The 25,804-nt window shown below is 40.3% G+C and overlaps 1 protein-coding gene across 1 annotated transcript in view; it reads right to left on the bottom strand.

The window, feature by feature from the left end:
* Positions 1-25,804, bottom strand: part of TNS3 (tensin 3) — a gene marked incomplete at both ends in the record, with an annotated part of 195,689 nt that overhangs the window by 98,534 nt on the left and 71,351 nt on the right. The window contains 2 exons of the mRNA XM_080611182.1: positions 5,153-5,191; positions 19,797-19,834. Coding sequence (XP_080467308.1) covers positions 5,153-5,191; positions 19,797-19,834 — 77 coding nt within the window. The remainder of the gene's footprint in view (positions 1-5,152; positions 5,192-19,796; positions 19,835-25,804) is intronic.

The following is a 25,804-nucleotide window of genomic DNA, read 5'->3' as shown; positions in this document are numbered from 1 at the left end:
TCCATTTACAAATCAAACCCACTTGGTGCAATTTTCCAGCAAAGCTTTTGCTGATTTAAGCCGGAAACCAAAATCATCCCTGGCAGATGCAAAATTGTTGCCTATGTCACTTCCTAATCCAGCCTAGTCACTGTCACCATCCTCCAGGGAATTTGGAGGTCACACCTGATTAACCCAAGTTAACAATTTTCTGTCTTCCAGCACTGAGGTCCCACTTAAAATGAAACTGGAGAATGCAATCCTTCATCTGCATGTCCAACAGCACAAACAGTAATTCAGCCTCAGATTCCTCAAGAAGTCTCTGGCAGGCTCATATTAAAACCAGATGGACTGTACTCCATGGGAACGCACTACCTCACTTCTTGGGTTTTCTGGGAAGATGTGTTTAAAAAATAAATGAATGCTGTGAGGATAAAAATACATGTTATCCTATCTACTGATCTTTCTCAGACAAAGCATCCGTGGAGCACTCAACAGGCTCCATGGAAAAAGGAATGTGAGGGGGTTTTGGTAAAAAGGACTAATTTTCTTTCAAACAATATTACAGTATTAGAGTACTGAGTTCTCTTAAGGTTTTCTGGTTTCTTCCTGTCTTGCCCCATACATAATTGGGGATTTGGGTTTGTATTTCTTTGTATCACAACACACTGTCACAAAAATTCACTTTTAATTTGAGAAATGCTGGCACTGGGATGGACACATTAAGGTATGTGTAAACTACCATAGCTTTCATGGAAAAATGGCATATGTAACTAGAATGAGGCCTTTATGAATCCACAAGGCTCAATTCTTAGGCAATTTTTTCAAGGTATTCTCCTATTCTAATAATTTTTTTTTTTATTTCTATTTAAAAAAAAAAAAACCCTCAAAACACCAACCTCACAAAAATCATAGAATCTCAGAATGGTTTGGACTGGAAAGGGCCTTAAGATCATCCAATTCCAACCCCCTGCCATGGGCAGGGACACCTCACACTAGACCAGATTTCTCCAACCCTTGTCTAACCTGGCCTTGAGCACTGCCAGGGATGGGGCAGCCACAGATTCTCTGGCACCCTGTGCCAGCTCCTCACCACCCTCACAGGGAAGAACTTCTTCCCTATATCTAACCTGAACTTCCCCTGTTTCAGTCTGAACCCATCACCCCTTGTCCTGTCACTACAGTCCCTGATGAAGAGTCCCTCTCCAGCATCCTTGTAGCCCCCTTCAGACACTGGAAGCTGCTCTGAGGTCTCCACGCAGTTTCTCTTCTCCAGGCTGAACAGCCCCAGTGTTCTCAGCCTGTCTTCATACGGGAGAAAAAAATCTCCCCTTTTCTCCCACAATCAGATTCATTCTGTTCCCCTCTTCTTTTGAGACAGACCAAAGAAGTCTGACTCACTGTTCCAAATCTGGTTTTTGGTTTGTTAGGAGAGGCCTGAATATGAAAATCTGATTTTTCCCTTCACAAGCAGAAAAGCAGCTTGCATACTTCAGGAAAATGGAGTTAAGCAAAACAACAAAAGCAGAACCACCTCCCCACCCTTCCCAATTTCTATCAAAATAACTCAACTTCCAGCTTCGAATCAGCAAAATACCCAAACAAACTTCAGTTTGAAGTGATGGTACAACAAAATGTGAGTAGCTGGTGTCCACTTAATCTTTCCACATTAGAACAGCTGGTTATGAAATGTGGTGTTTTAATGGCAACATCCCAGGTTTGCAGAATTCCTTGGTAACATGGGGGGGGGGGGAGAGAATAGAAGGTGGGGGTGGAAAGAAGAACAGTTATAAAGGTTAGAGCAGAAAATTCTCTGGTAAAGATCATTACTAAACCGGCCTTAAAACTGACAGATGAGTCATGCAGTGATAAACGCCATTCAACCAACGGAGTAATCTGAAGATACAAATCCATCTATGCAAGGAGGCTTGGGCCTTCACACCACATTTCATTACTGCAAGACATTTGGCCGGATGTGTGAGGGGGCCTCTGAGTAATCAAGTTTTCAATTCCTTTATTCTTTTCAAAGATACATTATCATGAAGGAATGAAGGGAAAAAATACTCAGTAAAGGAGACAAACTTACTGCCCTCTTGAAGCATCTTAAACTTCTCTAGAGTACTTCCTGGAATCTAAAAATTACCTCAAAAATAAGATCCTTCCATTGGCCTTTAAATGAATACATGAAATGAAAAGTATTTGGAGCTTTAAGGTAAGGGCCTAAGCCTTCTCTTCCTTTTTTTGCAGCACTAGAAAAAATGACTTGGTTAAGAAAAATGCCCATACTTGTTAGCAATTTGTTACATTAAAAATGTTGATTTTAAGGAACAAGACCAACTGAGTAATTCACCATCTTTCAAAATAAGACTTAAGAATTCCAGAAAAGGCTGCTTAAACACTTGCCATCTTTGACTTTAATTGATTTTAAGAGAACTGTTATAGAGGCTGTGATAGAGGAACTATTGTAAGTCAGCTCTTAGATTAAATAAAGTCTCCATGGCACTTTTACATCACCCTTTTTTTCCCCTTTTTAAAATCTTTGGGTCATGCTACAACGCATCAATGTCCATTGTCACAAATAACCCACTGCCTCTTCATGAAATGAAATGAAGTACACCACAATAATTCATCTTCACTAAACATATGACTTGAATTAACAGAGCTGGAACAACATCATCCCCCTTGCTCCGGTCAGCACAGCAGCTGGTTTATATTTTAGCACCTGAAACTCCTAACAGCTGCATTGGGTTGATATATGAGGGTCCTGATGTCATTGCAAAGCTTCAAGATACATAGCTCATGAGAAATTAGAAGCAAGCGCCTCTTTGGAAACAGACATCCAAGCTGAAAATAATCAATAAACCCCACATTCTGAAGAAAATAAGCATCTGAGTCTCACCAGTCTTCAACAGTCTCCCAGCAAACATGCCACAGAGAGTTTAACTACAGTTCCTGCTATAAAACACCTCAAGGAGAGCAATACAGGCAACCATTACATTGGCTAAAATACGTAGCACTAACTTAGAGTGCGTGTACATGTAGTTTATCCAGGTGAGAATTAAGAGGTGGAAATTCCTTGGCTGGAATGGATGGGAGTAATTTCAGAGTTCAACAACAAATTGTGATTTGGTTAATTTTAATAGAGTTATCTAAAGATCTCAACTACTTATTCTTCATCTTCTCAACATTTTGTACTCAAAATAGTTGTAAAAATGCTTACAGCCAATATGGTCACAGATTATCCTCCTTCAGAGCAACAAAACTCTTCACTAAACGATTTATTTGAACACAAGGCAGACTTCTAATCTAAAAATGAGACCACATTTCACATCAGAAGCAAAACAGATTGCTCCATCTCACTCTTAGTAATAACAACTTATTACACAGTATACAGTGAAAATATTTCACCTGCAGCTCTTCCTGCAAGAAATTTTAATAGAATTCCACCCTTTTGCCTAAAACTAGTAAATGTTTTATTCAGGGGCTGAACATACACCTGGCTACATCCCTGCTAGTAAACTAAAACAGGTTAGGCCACTTTTGCCATCCAGACTGTCCAACTGTCAGCAGGTCACACACTTGGGCCCACATCACCAGCAATGCCCCACATTCACAACTCATATAAACTGAATTCAACCAGAATCATTAAGAGTAATGACTGGTAACAAATCCCTCAGATTGCTGGATGTTTAAAATTGTTCCCAAATCACAACAACAAATTTTCTATGTCAGAATCAATATTCAGGTTGTGTGAACAACACAAAGGAAATAGCAACCACAGTTGCCAGTACATATCTAACACTGTGAAGCTACAGACATAAGGAAGGGTTTCTTTTCTATTTATACTTTCAGCAGTAATGCCATACAGGATCCTCAGACTCTGACGTGGGTTAATTCATAAAATTACTGGGTCAAAATTAGGAGATACATCCCATGGGTTGATATCCACATTCCTAATAATACCACGAATCACTGATTTAGGTTTCCAGCCTTTCTTTTAAGTGATAATAATTAAGAAAAGCATGAACCAACACTCTTATAGCACCTTCTTACTTTTGTAGTTCATATTAGGCAAGTACCATTACCTGTATTTTTCCATCAGGGAAATCAAGACACAAAGACTTGCAAAGTGACTTGGCCAATTCACATAGCAAGGCAGAAGCAGGATGCGGGATTCCTAATTACCAGTGGCTGCATCACATACCTACAATACCCAGAGCTCTTGTCTGACGCTTGGACATCAGCTGTTGGTTGATGTGTCCTAGTAATGACACTAGCAGGTGGCAACAGTGGTTCAATAAATAACTCTTACACCCCAACCTCCAGGCATCATTCACATTACCCTTGGAGCTAAAATAACTAAATTCAGTCACACAAGCCAGAAAAGGCTTATCATTTTCCTATCCTGAGCAAGTGTGGGATAACTTAGTGATATGTAGTGACAGGACAAGGGGGAATGGCTTTAAGCTGACAGAGGAGAGACTGAGATTAGACACTAGGAAAAAAATTCTTCCCTGTGAGGGTGCTGAGGCACTGGCACAGGGTGCCCAGAGAAGCTGTGGCTGCCTCATCCCTGGCAGTGTGAAGGCCAGGTTGGAAAGGGCTTGGAGCAACCTGGTCTAGCGGAAGGTGTCCCTGCCTGTGGCAAGGGGTTGGAACTGGATGAGCGTTAAGGCCCCTTCCAACTCAAACCAGTCTGTGATTCTAGGATTGTAACTTCTCTCTTCCACCATGAACAAAGATAACAGGCCCCAGTCAAGATGTCCACTAGTTGTACTTTCAAACCAACAGGAGACAGCAGGATGTTGAAACAATTAATGTCTTTTTTCATTTAGAACACACAAACAAAAGCAGATACTGTAATACGGACAACAGCACATTTGCTGCATCACAGGCAGGTCACCCAGCTCAGTTTAAGAAGAATGCTGAAGAGCAGAAAACATTTTGCCCAGTTAATCCTTAGCTTTGCAAAACACTCAATTAAACAACCAGATTCCTGCATGGGCCAGGACACAGTAACAATCCTCAGGAATAGACCTTTGATTTGCCAAGCCCTCACGAGGAAGGGGATGGCACAGTACTGAAATAACATGAGATTATAGGAGGCTACAGGAATAACCTAACCTATAACCTAATAAAACCTGATGGGTATCAGTAATGTCAAAATACTTACCAGTTCGTAGTTACTTGGAAAAAAGCAGGGTGTCACCACCTGGAATAAAAAATAATAAAATAAGGAAAAAGGGATAATTCCTTTGGAGATGACACAGCCCCATTGACTGAGTTCCTTCAGGTGGAATTAAAGGGGAACCAACCAGACCAGGTGCAGAACAGGAGTGTTCAGAGCTGATCTCAGCTGTATTACTTTCTGTCAGCTCACTGAAAAGTTGCCATCAGCTTAAGCTAACTCAGTGCCTCCCCTCTCATGCTGTCATCAGTGAAACAGGTTGAAGAGTAATGCCTTTCCTCAGGTCACATATTGCAGGGAAACAGAGAGTGCTTTCTCACCCCCCCTTGTCCTTTGCGGCATACTTCCAATAGCAGTTTTATTATAAGTAGTCTGCTTTTCTAGTAATCTGGAACTTCAGCAATTTCTAATACCTTACCCTTGTTCTGGATTTTTTAATGAAGTGTGGGCTGAGCAGAGTAAGCACAACACATTCTGTGGACTCACAATTTCAGAGGCTTGGCTCCAAGTTACACCACTATGGAGAACATGTTCTATGTAAATCACACTAAAGGCAAAAAAACCCCAAAATCATTACAATACAACCAACCTCATTTGAATATTCAGAACTCCAAGAAAGGAAGGAAAATAATTACTGATTTGGATTAAATTATGATCTAGGGAAAAGCTTCTTTCTAGTCTCATATAGCAAGCACCCTCAGATCTCGCACATACAGTCAAGGGACTGCGGTTCATCAACTGACACCACTCAGCTGAGCTTCAGTGACAGTTTTCATGCATGTTTACTTCAATAAGCACCTTGAGGTTAACCCCAATGAAAACTGTTGTGGTTGCCCCATCCCTGCCAGTGTTGGATGGAGCTTTGAGCAGAGTTGATTACTGAGCAGAAGGGGCCTGATGTGCCATTTATAACCCTTAGAATAATAAAAAGATGATGTAGTCCATGCAACGGGGCAACTTCAGTCATGTAGGCAGCACAAAGGAAAAGAGATAGACCTGACCATATCAGGACCACTCCAGTCTATAAACACTCAGAAACTGCTTTTTTTAACTACTAGCATGGAAGGGATGGTGTTGGCCTCCATTATTGCTTGTGAAAATAGATACATATCTGATTCTCAATACTTCTTGAATCACAAAGTACTTATAGAAAGAGGAAAAAAATAAAAGAGGCAGTACATTGATTTTCATCTCCCAGCCTCCTCGTGATCTCCACACTATCCCTAAAGAAAACAGGACAGATATGAATCCTTGAGGTTGTCTGCTGCATCCTCTGATTCCTCAATGGACTTGGAGCTCCTTTCATGACTACCACTCATGATTCACTTATCTGTCCAAGCCAAGACCGTACTAAACACATGGAAGATGTTAACTAAGCTACTATGATAGCATTTCCACCGCTGAAAGCAAAGACATCTGCCTCTGTGACCTCCTGCCTGACAGAGCGTGTAAAACTTCCTATTACAAGCACCAATCCTCCTTTCAAGCCAAAGCGGCAAACCACCAGGCAGAACACTCAGTAGCAGGAAGAACCCTGCACCATCACCATGAGCAGCAAATACTGCATCTATGGAGGAAAGACTGTCTCCAGGTGTTCTGACCATGCCATTACCTAGTATTTAACTAAAAATTAGATTATGCTAGTGCTCTCATTAACAACACCTAAGGTTAAAACAGATGAAACCTGACATTTCAGCAATTACTTTCCTCTCACTGCCTATAATAATAAGAGGGAATTAATGGGAACACCAAAGGAATTTGCAGGCAGAGATGAACTGATATTACATGCGCATATAATTAATGGTTAGAACCACTGTGGAATAAAATTGTCAGCACTGGAGCACATAATGTCATCCCTGCGTTCTCCCTTCCCTCCACTGTTCAAAACCCTTGGGGAATCAAGCACTGGGACATCCACTTGAAAACAATTTCAGCAGAGAGTTACGGCTCTTTTTTGGCAGATCTGTGGAATCTTTTTTCAGGCAACTTACACAGTCTTGGGGCTGTAAGAAGATGAGAGCTAATGTTAGTGGTAACACTTGATTTTGTCTCCTCTGAGCTTCACAATGCCTACACCAGCTATACACAGCCACCTGACTTCACAGACAGACTCCATCTTCTCCTGGTTGTGTCTTTCACACTTGCTTTTTCCAAAGATCAACACTGGTGTTAGACGGTACTGTTCTAGGACTACCAAGAACTCACATAATGCCCTTTCTGGTGCATACAGCAATCCCTACGCACACTGCCTCTTACCACTATGTTTAACTGTCACTCAACTGCAGAGCAGTCCAAATGCATCACGCAGCCAAAGACTTGGATGCACTGCTACTGTTTTCAAGCTACAAAACTCAGTGCAAGACACACTGAACTACCCAATGTGCACTGATGGTTTTTTTCCAACTCCATATACACAAATAGCGTATTTCTTCCCAGAAGCAGCAAAACAGCCAAGATCTTTATGCATCCCAATTTTAGCTCCATAAGCAGTTGCAGCAAATTCTGCTGCTGTTAATCCCAACACAGGTTAGGAGCAAAAGAGCTGACGTGTTCATAGATAACAGAGGCTATCACAAGGTCTAGGTGACCTAAGCTGAGGATATGTGACTCCAACTCTTTCCTGATTGGAAAGGGTTTCAGATGTACCCAAACAAGATCAGCATTTCAAGAGTACAGAGCTGGAAAGTAAGATTTCAGGACTTCAATCCAGTATCAATGCAGAGATAGAAAATGGAGTATAAATGTCTCATTCTTTGGTTTAAAAAGTCACACACCCTGTGTACCAACTGCACAAAAACAGACTTCCGAAAGACTTCTGATCCCCTAACTGAAGCTACAGCTAATCTAAAGAAAGACATTTGTAACCAGCTTTCAATACTATCTTTACTCTGGTAAAAATGAACTAATATTGCTTAGTTCCACACAAACAAAGTACATTTAGCTTCTGCATGTTCATGTATTAAGAAGCAATACCAGAACATGGGAATGCCTTGCCTCATTTTTAGACAGTTACCCGACCAGTGCCCGGCACATACACACACATGCATATAGACACAGCAGTCTCCCCACAGCCAAGCAAATATTGGAAAGACAAACTACCTGTTCTTGCATACACAGTTAATACGGAAACACTTTCCGGGTGCACCACTTCCTGAACCGAGTCCTAGTTTGGAAGAGTCTCACATTGACAGGAGAAGACTAAAAATAATTACTTTGATGAAGAATTCCAACTCCAGTGAATCTGTGGGTAATTTTCCTTCATACGACTGTAACACCAGTCACATCAGTTAATGAGTAACCAGTCAGCAGGAGATAAATGTTAACTCAAACAAGAAAAATGTCAACAAATGGCATAATATCTGGCACTAAGGAAATAAAATCTGGCCCCACTTGCTGTAACAGACACTACAGTGCTTCCTTCCCCTCTCTCCCCCTGTTGAACAACAGGTTATTTGCTATCTGGCATTTACATTTCCACGCCTTTTTCTCCACTCTCAGATGCATCTTTCCTTTTCATATTCATTACTTTTTATTTTCTTTTTGCAAGGAGAAGGTGATTTTTCAGAGGAAGCACCATCTTCAAAGCATGCTCCAGTTGCTACCAAAGGTGCATTCAAAGACCACATCTCAAACACTATCATATCGCTTTTGGAAAAGCATTTGGCTATAATTAATCACTTTTTCCCTAACCTACAGTTTCCTCAAGTAAGAAACACTGGCATGCCTGCCACAGGGGTAGCACAAAGGATGTGCAGCAGGAAGAACCTTCATCCAATACATACGCACGAGCTGCTAGAAAGCTTGTTCATTCCAGTTCACTGCTGATCATGTTACAGAACTGATGAGAAAGGGTGAAAAGAGCAGCAAAATGAAGCCACTGAAATCCTCTAAATAGTGTAAAATTACAGTGATGTTAGGAAACCTTGACTGCTGCATAAATGACTGTCAGGAGCCTAAATGGTAAGCTCATGGAAATAAGTTTATATGCATCTTTGTGGGTATATATATATTTCTCTGCCTAGTTTTATCCTTTTGACATCTGTCAGTTGTCCTACCCCCCAAAACACTCAGATCATAAATTCCCCTCACTAAGGAAACAAACTAAAGGACACTGAGTACATCTTCAAATAACTGTGCTCTCAAGGATACAACTTGTAACATGACAAAATTCAAAATGTAAATCCAAACTGTGGAATAAAATGGGACATTATTGGCATCTTAACTTGGGGTTCAAGAACTTCAACAGTCATACACATCTTCTTTTATTTCTTTTTTAAACAGAGCATCTCCAGTTGTGTGGTTTTAGTATCTAATTCTTTTGTCCTGGAGACATCAAGTATCCTCAACACTTCATGCCAGACAGAACAGCTCTCAAGTGTGCCTAAACCCACTGAATTTTCCTCTTCAAATTAAGCATTTTTGGGCAGACTGAAAACAGCAACCTTAAAGGAAGACCTGCCAAACACAGCAGAAACTGAACAAGCACTTTGGAGTCATTACAGTATTTTAATAAATAAGATATAATTCTGTTCCCAAAAAGAAAAGTACAGATACAGCAAAATCAGCATTGAGATTCAGTGCATCTGTACAATATTTCCACTCTCACTTCAGAGCAACAAATTCTTCGGGCCTATGGAAACAATCCTCCTCCTGAATTATCCTAAAGCACTTTTGAAGCTAAGTTTGGGAGAAAGAAGCAGAAACAAACAAAAAAATGCATTGTAAATTGCAAAGACAGTTACAGATGAGAAACTGCTAATGGGCTTGGCTCATGATTATCAATCAAATGCAAAGATTTGATCATACATAGTATGATCATACAGCAAGCATAAGCCAAGCCACATCAGAAAAGCTTCCTAACACATTACATTATTTTTCTCACCTAGTTCTGTGATAAAGTTGCTACAGGGAAAGACAGCACAAACACAGCCAGGAGCTTTCTGAATCCAAACCCAAATTCCAACAGTGATATTTTAGCACCATTTTATTAATCTCCCAGATTCAGGATTTGTTATTTGCTGAAATCAAGCTACCACTACATGTACCCACTTCATCAAGGTGTAAAGATCAGCTGAAGCTTGATTAACTCTCCATGAGTTTCTTGGAACAAACTTCTGACTGAGTACTGTAAGATATAAGCCATGTTTCTACAGTCCTGACCCATGCACAACTCCTTTCTGTCCTCTTGGAATTAACGCCTCATGAAACAAAATCTGAAATTAGCACCTGAAACAGAAAGTCAAATACCTTCAAGGAGAGATTTCAGAATTTTGCATATTTATTTATATGCAAACCCCAATTTCCCAAGACAAAGCAACAAAGTTGTTTCAAACTAAGTCACTAAAGGAAAAGAAGCCTTTCCCAAGTAACAAGGAATGCAGTTATCCCAAGATGCAAAACTGTACTGTTCACAGATCTTTGCCACCTCGAAGGCTGGCTTTCTTCCATGCTGTGATATTTGATCTTGCAAAATCACAGTCCTGAGCTACATCATGAAGCTACATAAATTGTTCTTCAACTCTCTGAAAAACTCCAATTCCAATGAAAGACAAGAATCCTAGAATCAGAAATGGTGAGGTTTTCCTGATAACAATAAACAGGTAACGAGAGATTAAGTTCTTTCCTTTAATCAGATCACTGGATTTGCTCCAAGAGAGTTCAAAAGCAAAGGCCAAGAATCTCAGGTAGAACTTGGGTGTAGCTAACAGGGGTTAAACCAGCCAGCAGGAACCAAGATCCTAAAACTCGATTTTTATTGGAATTTGCACTAGCCCCCTGCATTGTAGTACAGTCTGACAATCTGAACTGCAAATGGAGTGCTAGCTACTGTCCCTCCTGAGTTAATCTGTTTAACCACAGGTTTATAAACTGAGTTGAAATGATGCCATGCTAAAATGAGTGCAAAAACATAATACCTTTGTTCAAAATGTCTCATTTTGCTACTTCTTTAAACAACAGTTACAAAAAAAAAAAATCTTAATTTTGTCCACTGCATACATCTTTGAGAGACTTTGACTTCTGCTTTCTCGGTATCAGATCTGACCTCTCCAAGATTAATTAGATACACATTCCTCAGGGAACTATGTTATCCTTACAGGATTCCAGGCCTATTTATATTGGTGTAATCCCTATGAGAAAACATGCTTCATTTGCAAAGTTCAACAAATCTTACAACATTACCAGACAGGGAGGGCCCAAGCAAGCAAACGCCATAGAGTCCCACAGATGTTTTCCTCTCCCAAAGGAACAAACTACCAGCATGGATTAGAAGTCTCTTGTACCTATATAGAAAGGATCAGAGATAGCCAGAAAATAGATAGGACCAGTAAAGAGGTTCTTCCCAAAATCAGCCAAAACAGGACAGGGCGTGGGAGGAACAAACAAACAAAAACCCCCAACTCTCCTAACACATTCTAAGATCTTCCAGTGGGAAGTTCCCATCTGTCATGAAAACACAACTTATCCATATTTTGGTGCTGAACAAAGAAAAGCAGAAATCATTCCATTTCCTTCCTTCTCTCACATCTTAGCCTCTTTTCCCCTTGACAACAGCTAGATTTATTTTCAAAAGAAAATCAGAAAAAAACCAAATAAATTGTACATGTCCCAGCTGGGTCATGCACAACACAACCAGCTTTCTGAAACAGTATGTCTAAATGAGAGTTCTTATCTGAAAACACCAGCATACTTGAAAATGCTTTCTCATTTTTGGAAAGCCCCAACAAATTAACTGCCAAATACACAACACTCCAGCACAGCACTGCTGCTACTTAAACAATGCAAGGTTTATGCCCATAAAAACAAATTTCAAGTCCTCAGGTCCCTCAACAGCTTACAGTTCCAGTTGAATCTGAAGGTTTTATTCATCATACCGCTGAATACAGTGGTACTGTATCTAACTTACGGCATTTTACAGAAAGGAGGATCTCCAAAATCTCTTTTCCTCAACCTTACACAAAAGAAGGAAGGGTCTTTCCTTCTTGCTCCAAAAACACACCCAAGAAATTGTCATATGCCAGTGCACCATATGTTTCTCTCGTAAAAATCTGTCTCACTGGATATTCATACAGTATCTGCCTTCATCCCCATCCACTGCAAGAGCCAGAGTCCAGCCTTAGAACCTCAACAAGGCTGTCCCAAATAAGTGCAAGGTTTATTCACAGAACAGTCCAAGAAGTTGGGGCTGTTCAGCCTGGAGACAAGAAGGCTGCGTGGAGACCTCATAGCAGCCTTCCAGTATCTGAAGGGGCCTACAAGGATGCTGGGGAGGGACTCTTCATCAGGGACTGTAGTGACAGGACAAGGGGTAACGGGTTAAAACTTAAACAGGGTAAATTCAGATTGGATATAAGGAAGAAATTCTTTACTGTTAGGGTGGTGAGGCACTGGAATGGGTTGCCCAGGGAGGCTGTGAGTGCTCCATCCTTGGCAGTGTTCAAGGCCAGGTTGGATGAGGCCTTGGGTGGCATGGTTTAGTATGAGGTGTCCCTGCCTATGGCAGGGGGTTGGAACTAGACGATCTTAAGGTCCTTTCCAACCCTAACTATTCTATGATTCTAAGAAGTATCCAAGTGACAAAGTCAATAGAGCTTTTTAAGAGCAAATACAGCCTGTGCTTTAAGTCTCCAAACTGAAAATATCTACCAACATTTGTCTCTCTCTATATAGATACATATAAATAGGTAGATCAGAAGTTCATAGAATCACAGAATGGTTTGGGTTGGAAAGGACCTTGAGATCCTCCAGTTATAATCCCTTGCCATGGCCAGGGATGCCTCACAGTAGATCAGGTCTCCCAAAGCTTTGTCCAACCTGGCCTTGAACACTGCCAGGTATGGGGCATTTACCACTTCTTTGGGCAACCTGTGCCAGCTCCTCACCACTCTCACAGGGAAGAACCTCTTCCCTATATCTAACCTGAACTTCCCCTGTTTCAGTCTGAACCCATCACCCCTTGTCCTATTGCTACAATCACTGATGAAGAGTCCCTCTCCAGCATCCTTGCAGCCCTCTTCAGACACTGGAAGCTGCTCTGAGGTCTCCACGCAGCTTCTCTCCTCCAGGCTGAACAGCCCCAGCCTATCTTCACAATCCAAGTTGCACATGCAACCCAGGACCAAAAACAATGCTTGTGATTATTTTTTATTGCTGCGATTACTGTCACTCTCCCTTCTATAGTGCTGCCAGTCACGGTTTTTACAGTATCTCATATTTACAGTATTTAATTTTTTATTTCTATGCATTCTTCTGTAATCATGTTTGTATTTCCTAGACTATTAAAGAGACTAAGAAATAAAAAGATTAGGGTATCACAAGGGACTATGGATTTTGGGGCAATTGGGAGCCTTCTTCTAATCCTCTTCCACCAGTAACAGCTTAAACTAAAGAAAAAGGAAGAGCAGGGTCAACGGAAGAACTACACTTCCTCAGGCACAAATGCTTAGAAAAAAAGAACAGAAAAAATACGGCCTTGAAGAAATATAGCAGGACAAAGCATCACAGGAGAGTTTATATCTTCTGTGATTAGAATAATTTTGGTAGCTTTACACATTATAAAATGCTACACACATGTTGTAAATCTGTTATTTCTCTACACATAAATGACCAGAATGTGAAAGTAATAAATTGTTTGGTTTAGCTTTACCATCATGCAAGTAGCACACTACAGCTACGTGAGCTGAATAAAATCCATACGTAAATTCATCTCACTGAACCTGGGAAAAGGCAGAGCCATCTGCCTAGGACACTGGTTTCTCTGAAGCGTTGTTTCAGACTAGCAAAGAATCAAAGTGTATTATGTAAAGAAAATGTCTTTTTGTCCTAAGGATAGTGAAAATATCTTGCAGGTTGAATTAAGGATACATGGACTGTTTGCTAGGCAAATGCATAAAGCTGGATCACACTTGACATGGCAGACTCCGGCAAATACTTATGCCGATTGATTATAAGAAAATTTAAGCATCTGCTTACAACCTTCATAAAACCAGTCTGTTCTCAAGAGGGAGAACTACCACACAAGAAACAGGTCAAGAAAATATGGTCAAGACATAACCCTTTCCTACTTCCAGTCTCCCCACGGGACAAGAGATAGAGACTGGTTTTCCAATTCCCAGACTTCAAAGAAGGAATTTGGCTGGAGTCATGAGATGATGCTTTTCAATGTCCCAGCTCTATACCACATCCTAACTGACAGAGGAAAAGTAAAAGATGGAAAAAACAGGATCCCAGGACAAGAAGCTAACTGAAAGCCTTGTGGTGGGACAAACAAGTATTCCTACACCATATGCAGAGACATGGCTTGAGACAAAGCTACAGAACAGGGGACACAAGTTCCCAGAGCAAAATCCAGAACAAAGCCCTGGGGCATTGGATGTGCTCATCTTCAGAAACCTCAGGGAACACTAAATAGATACGTACATCTGAACAAATAGCCACACAGAAACATTGCCAAGTTAAACACACATGGTACGAGGCAGTAAAAGATAGCAATTACCTGCATCTACTGGGATTTGTGCAGCAAAACAAAACTCTTTCAGAATTCATTCTTATGATGTTTTTCAGAATGAAAACAAAAATGTTGCTCTTTAGAGACAGTTTTAAAATACAGTACATACAGAATAGCAAACACTTTCCTCTGGAGTGATTTTCTGGCCACATCGCTTCAAAGAAAAAAAGCACAGATGACTAAAGCACAAAAAACACAAAATATTCAATTGAGATGGGATTACATGCTGGCATAAAATAACTATTTGAAAGGTTTGCCTTAGTTCTAAATAAACTTGCTGCAAAACCAATTATATTACAATAGGTTAATCTATGCAATGTCAACGACAAGTTTGAGGGCCTCCCAAGACGCATCACTATGGTCCAGCAAGCTAACAACATCCTAGTACCATTCAAGAAGGGCAGCAGTTTTAGGCTCTCTTTTGTACCAACATGAAGGAAAGTATGGTTCATTAGTCCTCCTTGACAAGCACACACACATGTCAGCAGGACAACACCTCACTACGGATGAGTATGTACAGCCAGATTAGTAGAAAAATTGTATTACAAACGTGTCTTTCTATTAACATGTAGCAAGCTTCTGAGGCTAGAGCAGCACAGCTTTCATAGCTCAGCACTGTCAATGAACACCACACTGAGGGGTGCAGAAGCAGCCCATCAAGCAGCGCACAAGCATCCTGTTTTGGGCTAGGACAGAGTTAATTTTCTTTCCAGCAGCTGGTGCAGTGCTGTGTTTGGGCTTCAGTCTGAGAACAATGCTGATAACACACTGATGGTTTAGTTGTTGCTCAGTAGCACTTACCCTGATCAAGGACTTTTCAGTCTCATGCTCTGCCACTGAGGAAGGACACAGGAAGCTGGGAAGAAGCGCAGACAGGACACCTGACCCAAACTAGCCAAAGGGGTATTCCATACCACAGCATATCATGCCCAGTATAGAAACTGGGGGGAGTTGGCTGGAAAGGACTGATCACTACTTGGGTCAGGCTGAACATCCGTCAAGTTGGTGGGTGGTGAGCAACTGTATTGTGCATCACTGCTGTTCGTTGGTTGGTTTGGGTTTTTTTTTTTTGTACTTTTCTCTCTCCTTGTTATTTCCCTTTTGATTAGTAACACTAATATATGGTACTTTATTTTAATTATTAAGCTGTTCTTACCTCAATCCATGGGGTTTACTTTTTCCTCCCGATCCTCCTCCCCATGCCACTAGAAGGGGGAAGGGGGCAAGCAGGCATTTGTATGGTAGTTGGTTGCCAGCAGACGTTACATAAGAACAGGCAAACCAGCTATCCTGAGAGTCTGCACTGAGAGCAAATGCTTCTACAGACCCCAATGTACACCAAGACCTCTGACGTTGCACTGGCATGGATGCAGCAGACAGCTTCACAAATAGGTTATAAGAGTTCACCCAGGCTACAGGAGTTAAGTGACATCTTCAGAGCAGGCTGATCAACCAGCCCCTTTGTGGCTCTACCTCCCAGGACCTGATTAGATCACTTTAGCTCTGCGTAATCTTACGTCTTTTCATGTGAAAAAAAAAAACAAAAACACTTGCCTGGGAGACTTCTTCACATGTTCATTGCCTTCTGCATGAAATACTGCTTCCTGGCATCTGGTCTGAATTTGTGGATCCTTAATTTCCACTGATTCATCCCTGTAGCCACACACCCGCCCTCCCCTTCAGGACTAAATTGCAAACAGTAACCTGACAGAGGCGGGTTTTATATCCAGACATCCACTATATTCACTTTTTTGTTTGGTTTTCTTCCCACAGACAATTCAGACAGTGGAGTTTGGGCTTTCAGTGCCTTTCTGCTGTTGTTGTTGGGTTCCTTCTACAGTTCATCCAGTTTTCCTGCTGATACCCAACCACACCATCTAGTAGATTTACAGCATTATTATTTTAAATGTTATAATCTTCCCGCAACTGATACAATGGCACCAAATGCAAGTGCCTAAATTGGTGCAAACTAAGCTCTGCTTCTTTTCCAAAGTTACAAAACCAAAATATTTTCTTCCAGTGTGTTTTGAAATATCATGACAACACTTGCCTGCGTTTGTTATTTTGCATTCATTGTTGTATCAGGTGCAACTGGAAAACCCTCACAGAACCAATTCAGGGTTCATCCCACAGGGCAGCAGGGCATCCTGAACAATTCCAAAATGTGATTCTTCCTTCATTTGTCTTGTCTGATTACATTCAGAGTCCACTTTGGTTTTGGGTCTACATAAACTTGGTTTTCATGGATAATTTGCACACCAACAGGTTTTTGGGGTTTCATTTGCAAGCATAACAGTGGTATTGTCTTGACAAACCCCTGACAACCTGCGCTGCAGTCTTGTCAGTGTAAGGCCTGAGCTGCTTTTTAAACTTGAACACATTTACGACATTATCTACTTTGTTATGGGGCTTTATGGCTAGACTTGCACATAATAATGCTTTTATGAACACCCATGACCCCAGCAGTCTTTTGAGTAATGGTTAACCATACTGATGCATTATTCTTTTCCAAAATGACTAAAGGCTCTCAGAAGTGCAATGTTCTTCATCCTCATTCACACCCTCTCCATGTGACTATCAGCTGACTTAGCGCTTACACAGTTTGTGTTTAACTAATGCAAAAATAGTTATGCTCCATAAACTGTGGACAGGGTATTTCTACAGACAGTGCAGGGGGTAAATGCTTATCTTGGAGATAAAATACATTTCAATGAGAAAAGATACTTGCAGATCAGGTGGAGTCCATGAATCTCTTTCTACACACACATGGATCTGAATCAGTGCATATGATTACAGCTACAGGTATTCTCAAGGTTGCCTGCAATATCCTAAGATAGTCTTTAGTACATGCTCAGTCCCACTTAAAAATCATCAGAATCATTTCTGCCTCTAGCTAATTATCAAATGAAAATACAGATGCCATTATAGGTAATAAAGGCAAACACTCAGATCTGAAATGGGATGAATGACACAACAAGATTACATACAATATTGCTGTGAGCCCCATGTAAGTAGTCAGAAAAGAAAAGACTCATGGAAAAAATGTGAATTTAAGCTACTTGATGGCTTACTAGTTCTCCAAAAAGAAAATATCTTCTTGTAAGAAATAACTGATTCTTGCATTTGGTCTTGTTCCCATACGTTATTTTTCTGTCTTCTGCAATACATGCTGGTAATTCCTTTTCAATTATTCTAAATTTATAAAATACACCAGTATCTTGATGATAGTTACACTACTATACACTTTTGGCACTCCATATATTAGTCTTTTCAACACTCAACACCCGAATGTCTGAGAATATAAATACCAGTTGAAATACAGTTTCCTGTTTTTAACACATAGCACACATATAAAATTATTTGTCTTCAAAACAAGTTTCCGGAATTACTTACCACAGTCTCCAGCATCATTCATGTATCACCACTTCTGGAAACCCTAGATATATGTAGCACCTACCCAAGCAGATCTGCAAGCTACCAATGTTATCAACAAATGAGATGCTTTCCTATGGAAGCTAGTAGAATTCCATACTGCAAGTGCTATTTGGAGAACCAAAGCTACTGCGCAAAGATAGATCACTTACATCATCTGGTCTCATAAGTACATCTTTCTGCCAAACTCTTTCCCTTTTACTTCAGGTGAAGTTCAGGTTAGATATAAGGAAGTTCTTTACTGTAAGGGTGTTGAGGCGCTGGCACAGGTTGCCCAGAGAAGCTGTGGCTGCCCCATCCCTGGCAGTGTTCAAGGCCAGGTTGGACAGAGGCTTGGACAACCTGGTCTAGTGTGAGGTGTCCCTGCCTATAGCAGGGGTTAGAACTGGATGATCTTTAGGTCCTTTCCAAGCCAAACCATTCTATGATTCTAGACCACCATTACTATAGTACTATTACTAATCATTACTGAATGTATAGAGTTGATGAAACCCTTCAGAAGGTAATAACTCACTTGCAAGCTTAATTACTACTGTATGTATTTTGTACATGTAAAAAATAAAACCTATATTTATGAAGGATAGCACAACACAGGGATTTTCAAAAGCACAAGTACCATTTTCACTCTAAATGGGAGATACTCAGCCAAATGACACTTGTATTTACTAGAATTTCCCCAAGTAGTCTGACAAATCTCCAAGTCATTTATTAAGTAAAGGTTCTTCTCTTGGATTTAGTTGCATTTTTTGGCAGCAGTGGGACAAACAAATCCTTGCACAAGGCCAAACATTAAGTCAACCACACAGATAGCAGGACTACATCTGTGGTTTCCAGAAGCTCAGTGCTCTAACAACAAAAATGCTATCTTCACAGACAGCAAGTACTAATCAAAAGCTTTAGTTAAAAGCAGGGAATGTCACCCTTTAGTCAAAAGCAGGGACTATTGTCTTATGAGGGTGGTTCTGGTAAAACAAAGCCTTCCAAGACTGCTAGATTTAGGCTGCAACACTCTCTAAATGATTTTGATTTACGCAAATCTAGGGATGGGGAAATTTTCAGTCATCTGAGACGGGGGAAATACTGATCTCACCTTGTGTCAAAGGGACTCAGATATTCTAAAAACTAACAAAACTTCAGTAACAAAAATGATCTGGGTGGAAACTGTCCACAGTAGACACTGAGAATAGGTTAATCATATGCTTACACTTTTCATAATCCAATGCCAAAAGTTTGCCTTTAAACCTCTGCAGCTGTAAAAATTTCATATATATATATATACACACACATATATATACACTAGGTATATGTATATATGTACACACACATACACACTCACATACACATAGCTGTACACATACATATAGGGGAGTGTGTATACATATATACACCTTATTCACTCATACTTTTTTTCTTTTCTGGTAGAACTGTGTGGTTTGTATTTCACCCACTTAAGTTGCTGGTTTCAACTTGAAACAGGTCCTCCTGTGGGAGGAACAAGAAACTCAACCACTGGTGCAGATGTTATGACTAGATAGGGACCTGGGTTTTATTAATGGCAAGAACAATACCCTGACAGCTCAGCATCTGATTTAATAATCATCATCTTCTTAATTAGTTGATACAGCTTTTGTAGTCTCAACCTCAAATGCATGTGGATCAACAGCAAGAAAGGAAGCAAATAAACACGCTTACCTTTTCTTCACATTTCCTGTGGCAGGCATACTTGCAAACTAAAACAAAAGCAAATAAAATATATGAGTACATAGAGTAGGTGGAATCTCTTCTCCATTTCTTTAGTTGCTTTCTACTAGGGGTCTAGATAAACTCAAGTCTGTATATATAAAGTATTTACATACTGCAAAACAAACAATAAAAACCCTAAAAAGAAATTCATTTAGTTTTTACTCATTACTGAAAGATTCATTAGTTACAGCAATGTTATCAGATTTGTGTATACCATCAGCTTAAGGTAACATATGCCTGGTTAAATGTCATGGACTGATTATTTTCACACCTACCTTTACAGGTTCACATGCACAAGAAGCGTTACTATCTAAATAACACAGATAGTACGATCAAAATGTTCCAAATGTAACCTGTGAATCCATATCAACAGCTCCAGAGACCTAAGAAAAGCAGGGTGACTTCAAACTCACAAGTGACCATGACTGTTCATGCTGGAATCTCTGCTTGTGAAACACATCTTACACAGCCTTGCAAGCATTACTTCCAAGAGGTAAGCACCTGATTTCTGCTAAATTCCTGCTGACCTAAGGAAAGGATGAACCACAGCAGCACGTTTACATTCAGAAAACAGCACTTAATTTAAAAAGCAGACAGATGAGCAGCGATGTTAACTATGATGTAACAGTGTAATAGCTAGGATCTGAGAAGGCTGGGTTTAATAGATTTTCCATTTATATATGCTTCCTTTTTACTCTGAAATTTGCTTTCTTTCCATGCAAAGTCTATCCTTTGAGCTAAATTGTGTTATAAACTCAGGAATAATTTACTTATTCATGCTCCAAGATCAGTAAGCAATAGAGAATATGCTGGGTTTGGCTGGAATAGAGTTAATTTTCTTCATGTTTGCTAGTATGGGGCAATGTTTTATATTTGTGCTGGAGACGGTGTTGATAACACAGGAATGTTTTAGTTATTGCTGAGCAGTGCTTACACAAGGCCTTTTCTGCTTCTCCACCACCCCACCAGTGAGTAGGCTGGGGGTGCACAAAGAGTTGGGAGGGGACACAGCCAGGACCAACTGACCAAAGGGATATTCCATACCATATAGTGTAGTGCTCAGCATATACAGCTGGGGGAAGAAGAAGAAATATAGGGACATTTGAAGCGATGGTGTTTGATCTATCCTTTGCTACTGGCTCATGAAAACCAAATCACCAATGTCACCAACAATACACAAAAATCTTTATTAGAGACATAGATAACATATTAAATGCAGTCACTGAGTATTTCCAGTTTCCGTGTCCATGAAACGTCAGTTTGCTGCTCTTGTGTAACGCAACAGTGTTGTCTTTGCTGGAAAGAAACCACTGATGTGAGATAGAAGTTTAGCCTGGATAGCAATAAGACTGTGTCCCGCAGCAGCATCCCACTGAAACTCATAAGCAACACAGAAATATGGCTTACAAACTACATATACACTTGAAGGAAGAAGACTTCACAAACAAAACATTGCTGTATTTATGAGATTCAAAGGGAACAGACTAAAGCCTCTAAAGGTAACAAGCCAAATACACATCAGGCAAAGCTCTCTGACTGAAATAAACCATTAATTTTTTTAGGTATCTGTAACACTCTGAGGATCGAGATCTGATACATTCAATAAAGACAGCTTCACTCCTCCTCAGCATCCAGAAATACCCTATTCATATCTAAATCCAGCACTTTCATGGATTAGACTGTGTTAAGGCATTACCTTCTCTCCCCACTGTACAATAAAGCTAATTATGATAATAAAACTGGGAAGAAATAAGCACTTTGAAATGAGATCACTGACGGTCCAGATGCTGGGAGCAAACAAAGCATTCCTTTGTACACAGAAGCAGAAAGGAGATTCTCCCCCTTCCTTCTTGGGTGAACATCAAACTGCTCATTGCATACGTTGCTCCTAAAAGGCACACCAGCTACATCCAACACAGAGTTGGATCCCCATAATAACAGATCCAAACACCAATTCTTTTTTCTTGATAGGTCTGAATTCTACTAGTACACCAAAATCTCAATTCAGAACAACTAAACTTAAATGACTGAACCCATTTTGACTGTTCCTGGCATTTACTAGATGCTGAAGTGTTCAAAGCATTTTGTATAATCTACATATGTCCCACTGAGGTACAGCAGATGTCACAAGTTTTCCTTTGCTGGCAAGGTCTTTTACATATATAAAGACCTATGCAAACATATGCATATAAACATTCATAAATACAGGTAGAGATAAGTCAAGAGTACTTTTCAACTAATATGCCTCTATTTCCCACACCCATCATCCATTCTCCAGAAGGGAGGGGAAAAAAGTAAAATCTATATGTATACACACATTGGGGGGGGGGGCGGGAATTATCAGCAGCAACTGAAAGAAAGGGAGGTATCCAAAAAATACCATGAATTGAGTATGAGGAATCATGCAGGCACATAAGAAAGGGTGAATGGAACAAGGGCCAATCTGCAGCAGCTACAACTCTCCAAGTATCCAAGCACAGAGGAGTTAGAGGAGAGAAGCACCACTGCCTTTCCAGGCACATCCTTTTCCAATGCAATTCATATCGTTTTCTCCACTACAGCCACTATGAACAATGAGAGATCCCCAGCAAATTAACCACTCACCCACAGAGAAAAATCTATTTATTTCATATTTCATTACTGTGAATTCATCTTACCACAGCTAATGCTACTACACAGAACCATTCTGCTTGGATGGTCGGCACCCCCTCAGTCCAAGGCTGGTTTTGTCTCTGCCTAACCACTCGCAGTACTGCAAAGAGATGGATTATCTTGATCATTTGATTGTCAGAAACAGAATCACTTTTCAATATGCCAGCTCTTTTTACAGAAAGCCTTGAGTAGTAGAGAGATCAGAAAGTTTCTAATGCCAAAAAAAGCAGTATTCTACCAAAATCATGCAGCCTGTGCCTTTTCAGTGCAGCAAACATATAACGAAAAAACCAGAAACAACTCAACATACTCACAGCACATCAATTACAAAGGAAAATACACGCAACTTACAGTTAAAAGATCTCAACAAGCAGCTTCTACCAAATGTTGGCATTCTTCAGGCAAAGCTTACAAGGGAAACAGCACTCAGCTCTTTTCAGGACTACAGCCCAAGTGGATTTGAATTTAAAAATGCGCCTGAAACAGTCCAGAGGACTTAATCAATGTCACACTCAGCAAGGCTACTTCAGTTCTTCAAGTGAACAGCTGAATGTCTGCATCCCACACATCAGCTCTCGTCAAATACCAGACTTTCCAAATTTGTGTTTAAGGATTCTGGCATCACTTCCAAGAACAACTGTCCCAAGCTGGCTGGTAATGAAATGGAGCCCAGGCCATATTTAGTCAATTTACTACACATCAAAACCGTTCCTAAACAATAGCTCTGAGAATCCAGTTTGTTAAAAGTGGGAGAAAGATGGGAGGAGGGAAAATAAAAATAAAAGATTGCTTTGTATAAATAGGCAGGGGTATTAACTCCTGCAAGTTAACAATATTGCTGCCCATGCACAGGCAGAAGGATAAGCACAGCAGAGCATGTTTCAGACTTAAGCTCCAAAAACTTTTTATGAAAGGAAAGTTCTACTTTTTACGTTCATGCTCTTTGAAAACCAGAAGCAATGTATTTACAAAGTAAAGAGACTACTTCTGTAAACCAACCACAGAATGATTCCTGGTTTACCAGGACAAAAAGGTTACGTTCTCCTCTGTGTGATAACAGCTACTCACCTTGTCACATTTTAGCATTTAATGGATGTAAGGTATAGCAATATATTGCATATATTCCAGACAAACATCCTGCAGTGAATATTAAAACATGACTAGTTTATAAGGCAAACCTCACACTTAACTATGGCTTTTATCAAGTGATTTTCCATGGTGGGGTGTTGTGTGTTTGTTTTAAACAACTCTTTGTAAGGCATGGGTACAAACAAGATAATTGAGAAATCCTCTTGGGGCAGAAACTGCGTAAAATACAGAATCTAAGGGATGTACCTCAGTTTAATAGCTCACTAATCCTCAAGAAATATCACTTGCCCCAAAAGCATGCATTATACGGCTCTTGGTGTTAACTTTTAACTTCTTACGATAAATTATGATACCAAACTGTAATTTATATAATACAGGCCTAACTGTTTGAAAGATCGTTTCTTTCCCTCAGCATCTCCAACTCAGCTTCCCCAAAACAGACACATACTATTACAGCTATTTTATAACAGGAAGGGAAGAGTCCTTGATGATCCATCACCAAAACTAATCTAAACAAAGCATATAAACATTTGCATAATCAAGATGCGGGGTGGAGGTGTAATCAAATTAATCTAATCAAACTTCGGTTTTGTGGTTCCCAATTCCAGTCTTTTCTCGGAAGGTGGATGTCAAGAGTGTCACAGATGCAGTAAAGCCCAGCCGTTTTAGTAGCAAGCCTGGTGACACCGCTACTAATTAACATCTCCTTCCTTCAGGGAATGTTTTGCACAAAACCCCAACTCTGTCACTGGCTCTGAAGATGTTTTGGCACACCAAGGCCACCACAATAGGGTCTTCTGCAGACAGAGCTTAGTGCAGAAAGACATCCATAACCAAAATGTCCCAAATGGAGAGTACTTTGCAGCCTGCTGGCTGTTCATATTTTGACTAGGGTTTAATAACACTGATCAGATTACTTGAGAAAACTCTCACCAACACACACACGCTTCCCAGCTGAGCTGCTCCTACCAGCTCTGCTACAACTCATGATAAAGTTCCAAAAATAAAAGCAGGATGAAAAATAAGACACAGGGAAATTATTAACTGCAGCATTAAAAATAAGATGGCACGCAGTTCTGCGTAGGGCAGAGATACACAGATACCTTTTGGTGGGGGAAGAGGCTTCCAGCTGGAAATATCAAGCTTTAGCTGCAAAAGTAAACACTTCTATTTTTAAGAAGTTATCAGAGTCCCATGCCAAAGATGTCGCAACCGAACAGCCACACTGCAGCCACATCTGCTGCTGCACTTCCTGTGCTCCAACATTTTCCTAGATTTTCCTTTGTTCTTTTTTTCCTATTCAGCCAACCATTGTCTCTTCATCTCAGTATTGCTCCCAGCACTTCATGACAGGGACTGCAGACATTGGTTTTGAAGATGAAGGCTAAAAGGCAGTTATGGGAAATGTGTGCAGAACTTCAGCATTTTTCACTTGGGGCAGCTGTACAGTAAGAGTGCTGTGAACGAGCTTTCCCACAGATGAAATATTCCACTTGCCGTTACTGACAACAGCAGTGCTAAATCTTTATTAAGAGAAAAATATGTTGGCCTTACTGCAGCAAAAGTATGTCTATTCTTTTCCTTTACTCCTACCTTCTTCCTGTCCTATAGGAAGCATCTTGACGACCAAGGGGGGATTTTGTATGGGGTTTTTTTGACTGGTTGGGTTTTGGGTTTGGGTGGTTTGGGTTTTTTCCCTCCTGTGGGATTCATAATCTAACTTTACCACTTTAACTGCATCCTGAAAACTCTTGGGTGGGTTTTTTGGTTGGTTGGTTTGTGTTTAATTTCCCACAGATGTTGTTCCAAAGGCAGAACATTAGCACAGTGAAAATGGTTCCACAGTTTTAAAAATCAAATACTCACAGAGCAACTTTTTTTTTTCCTTGTCTTTTTAAGTTACACTTGCAAATCAGGTAGGAAATGATTAAACCTTAATCCAGTTTGGAACCAAAGGTTATTTTTAGACCTCCTCCCTCCAGCTACACAGATAACCCCATATTGCATCATTTCACCTACAGAACCATTTCAACCAGACTATAGTTTACTGTAGCCAGCAATGCACATGGAACCAAAAAAAGGGCTGGACCGTCTCCAGGCTCTTCTCACAGCTGCAGACAGCACAAGAACTGTCAGATCTCAAAAGCCTGCATGCCTGTGATGGATCTTGAAAACGTATCCTGCATAAATTAGGCTAAAAAGAAAGGATCAGAGAA

This window comes from Psittacula echo (assembly GCF_963264785.1).
Source record: "Psittacula echo genome assembly, chromosome: 2".
Taxonomy (NCBI): Eukaryota; Metazoa; Chordata; class Aves; order Psittaciformes; family Psittacidae; genus Psittacula; species Psittacula echo.
This window is presented reverse-complemented; position numbering and strand designations above follow the sequence as displayed.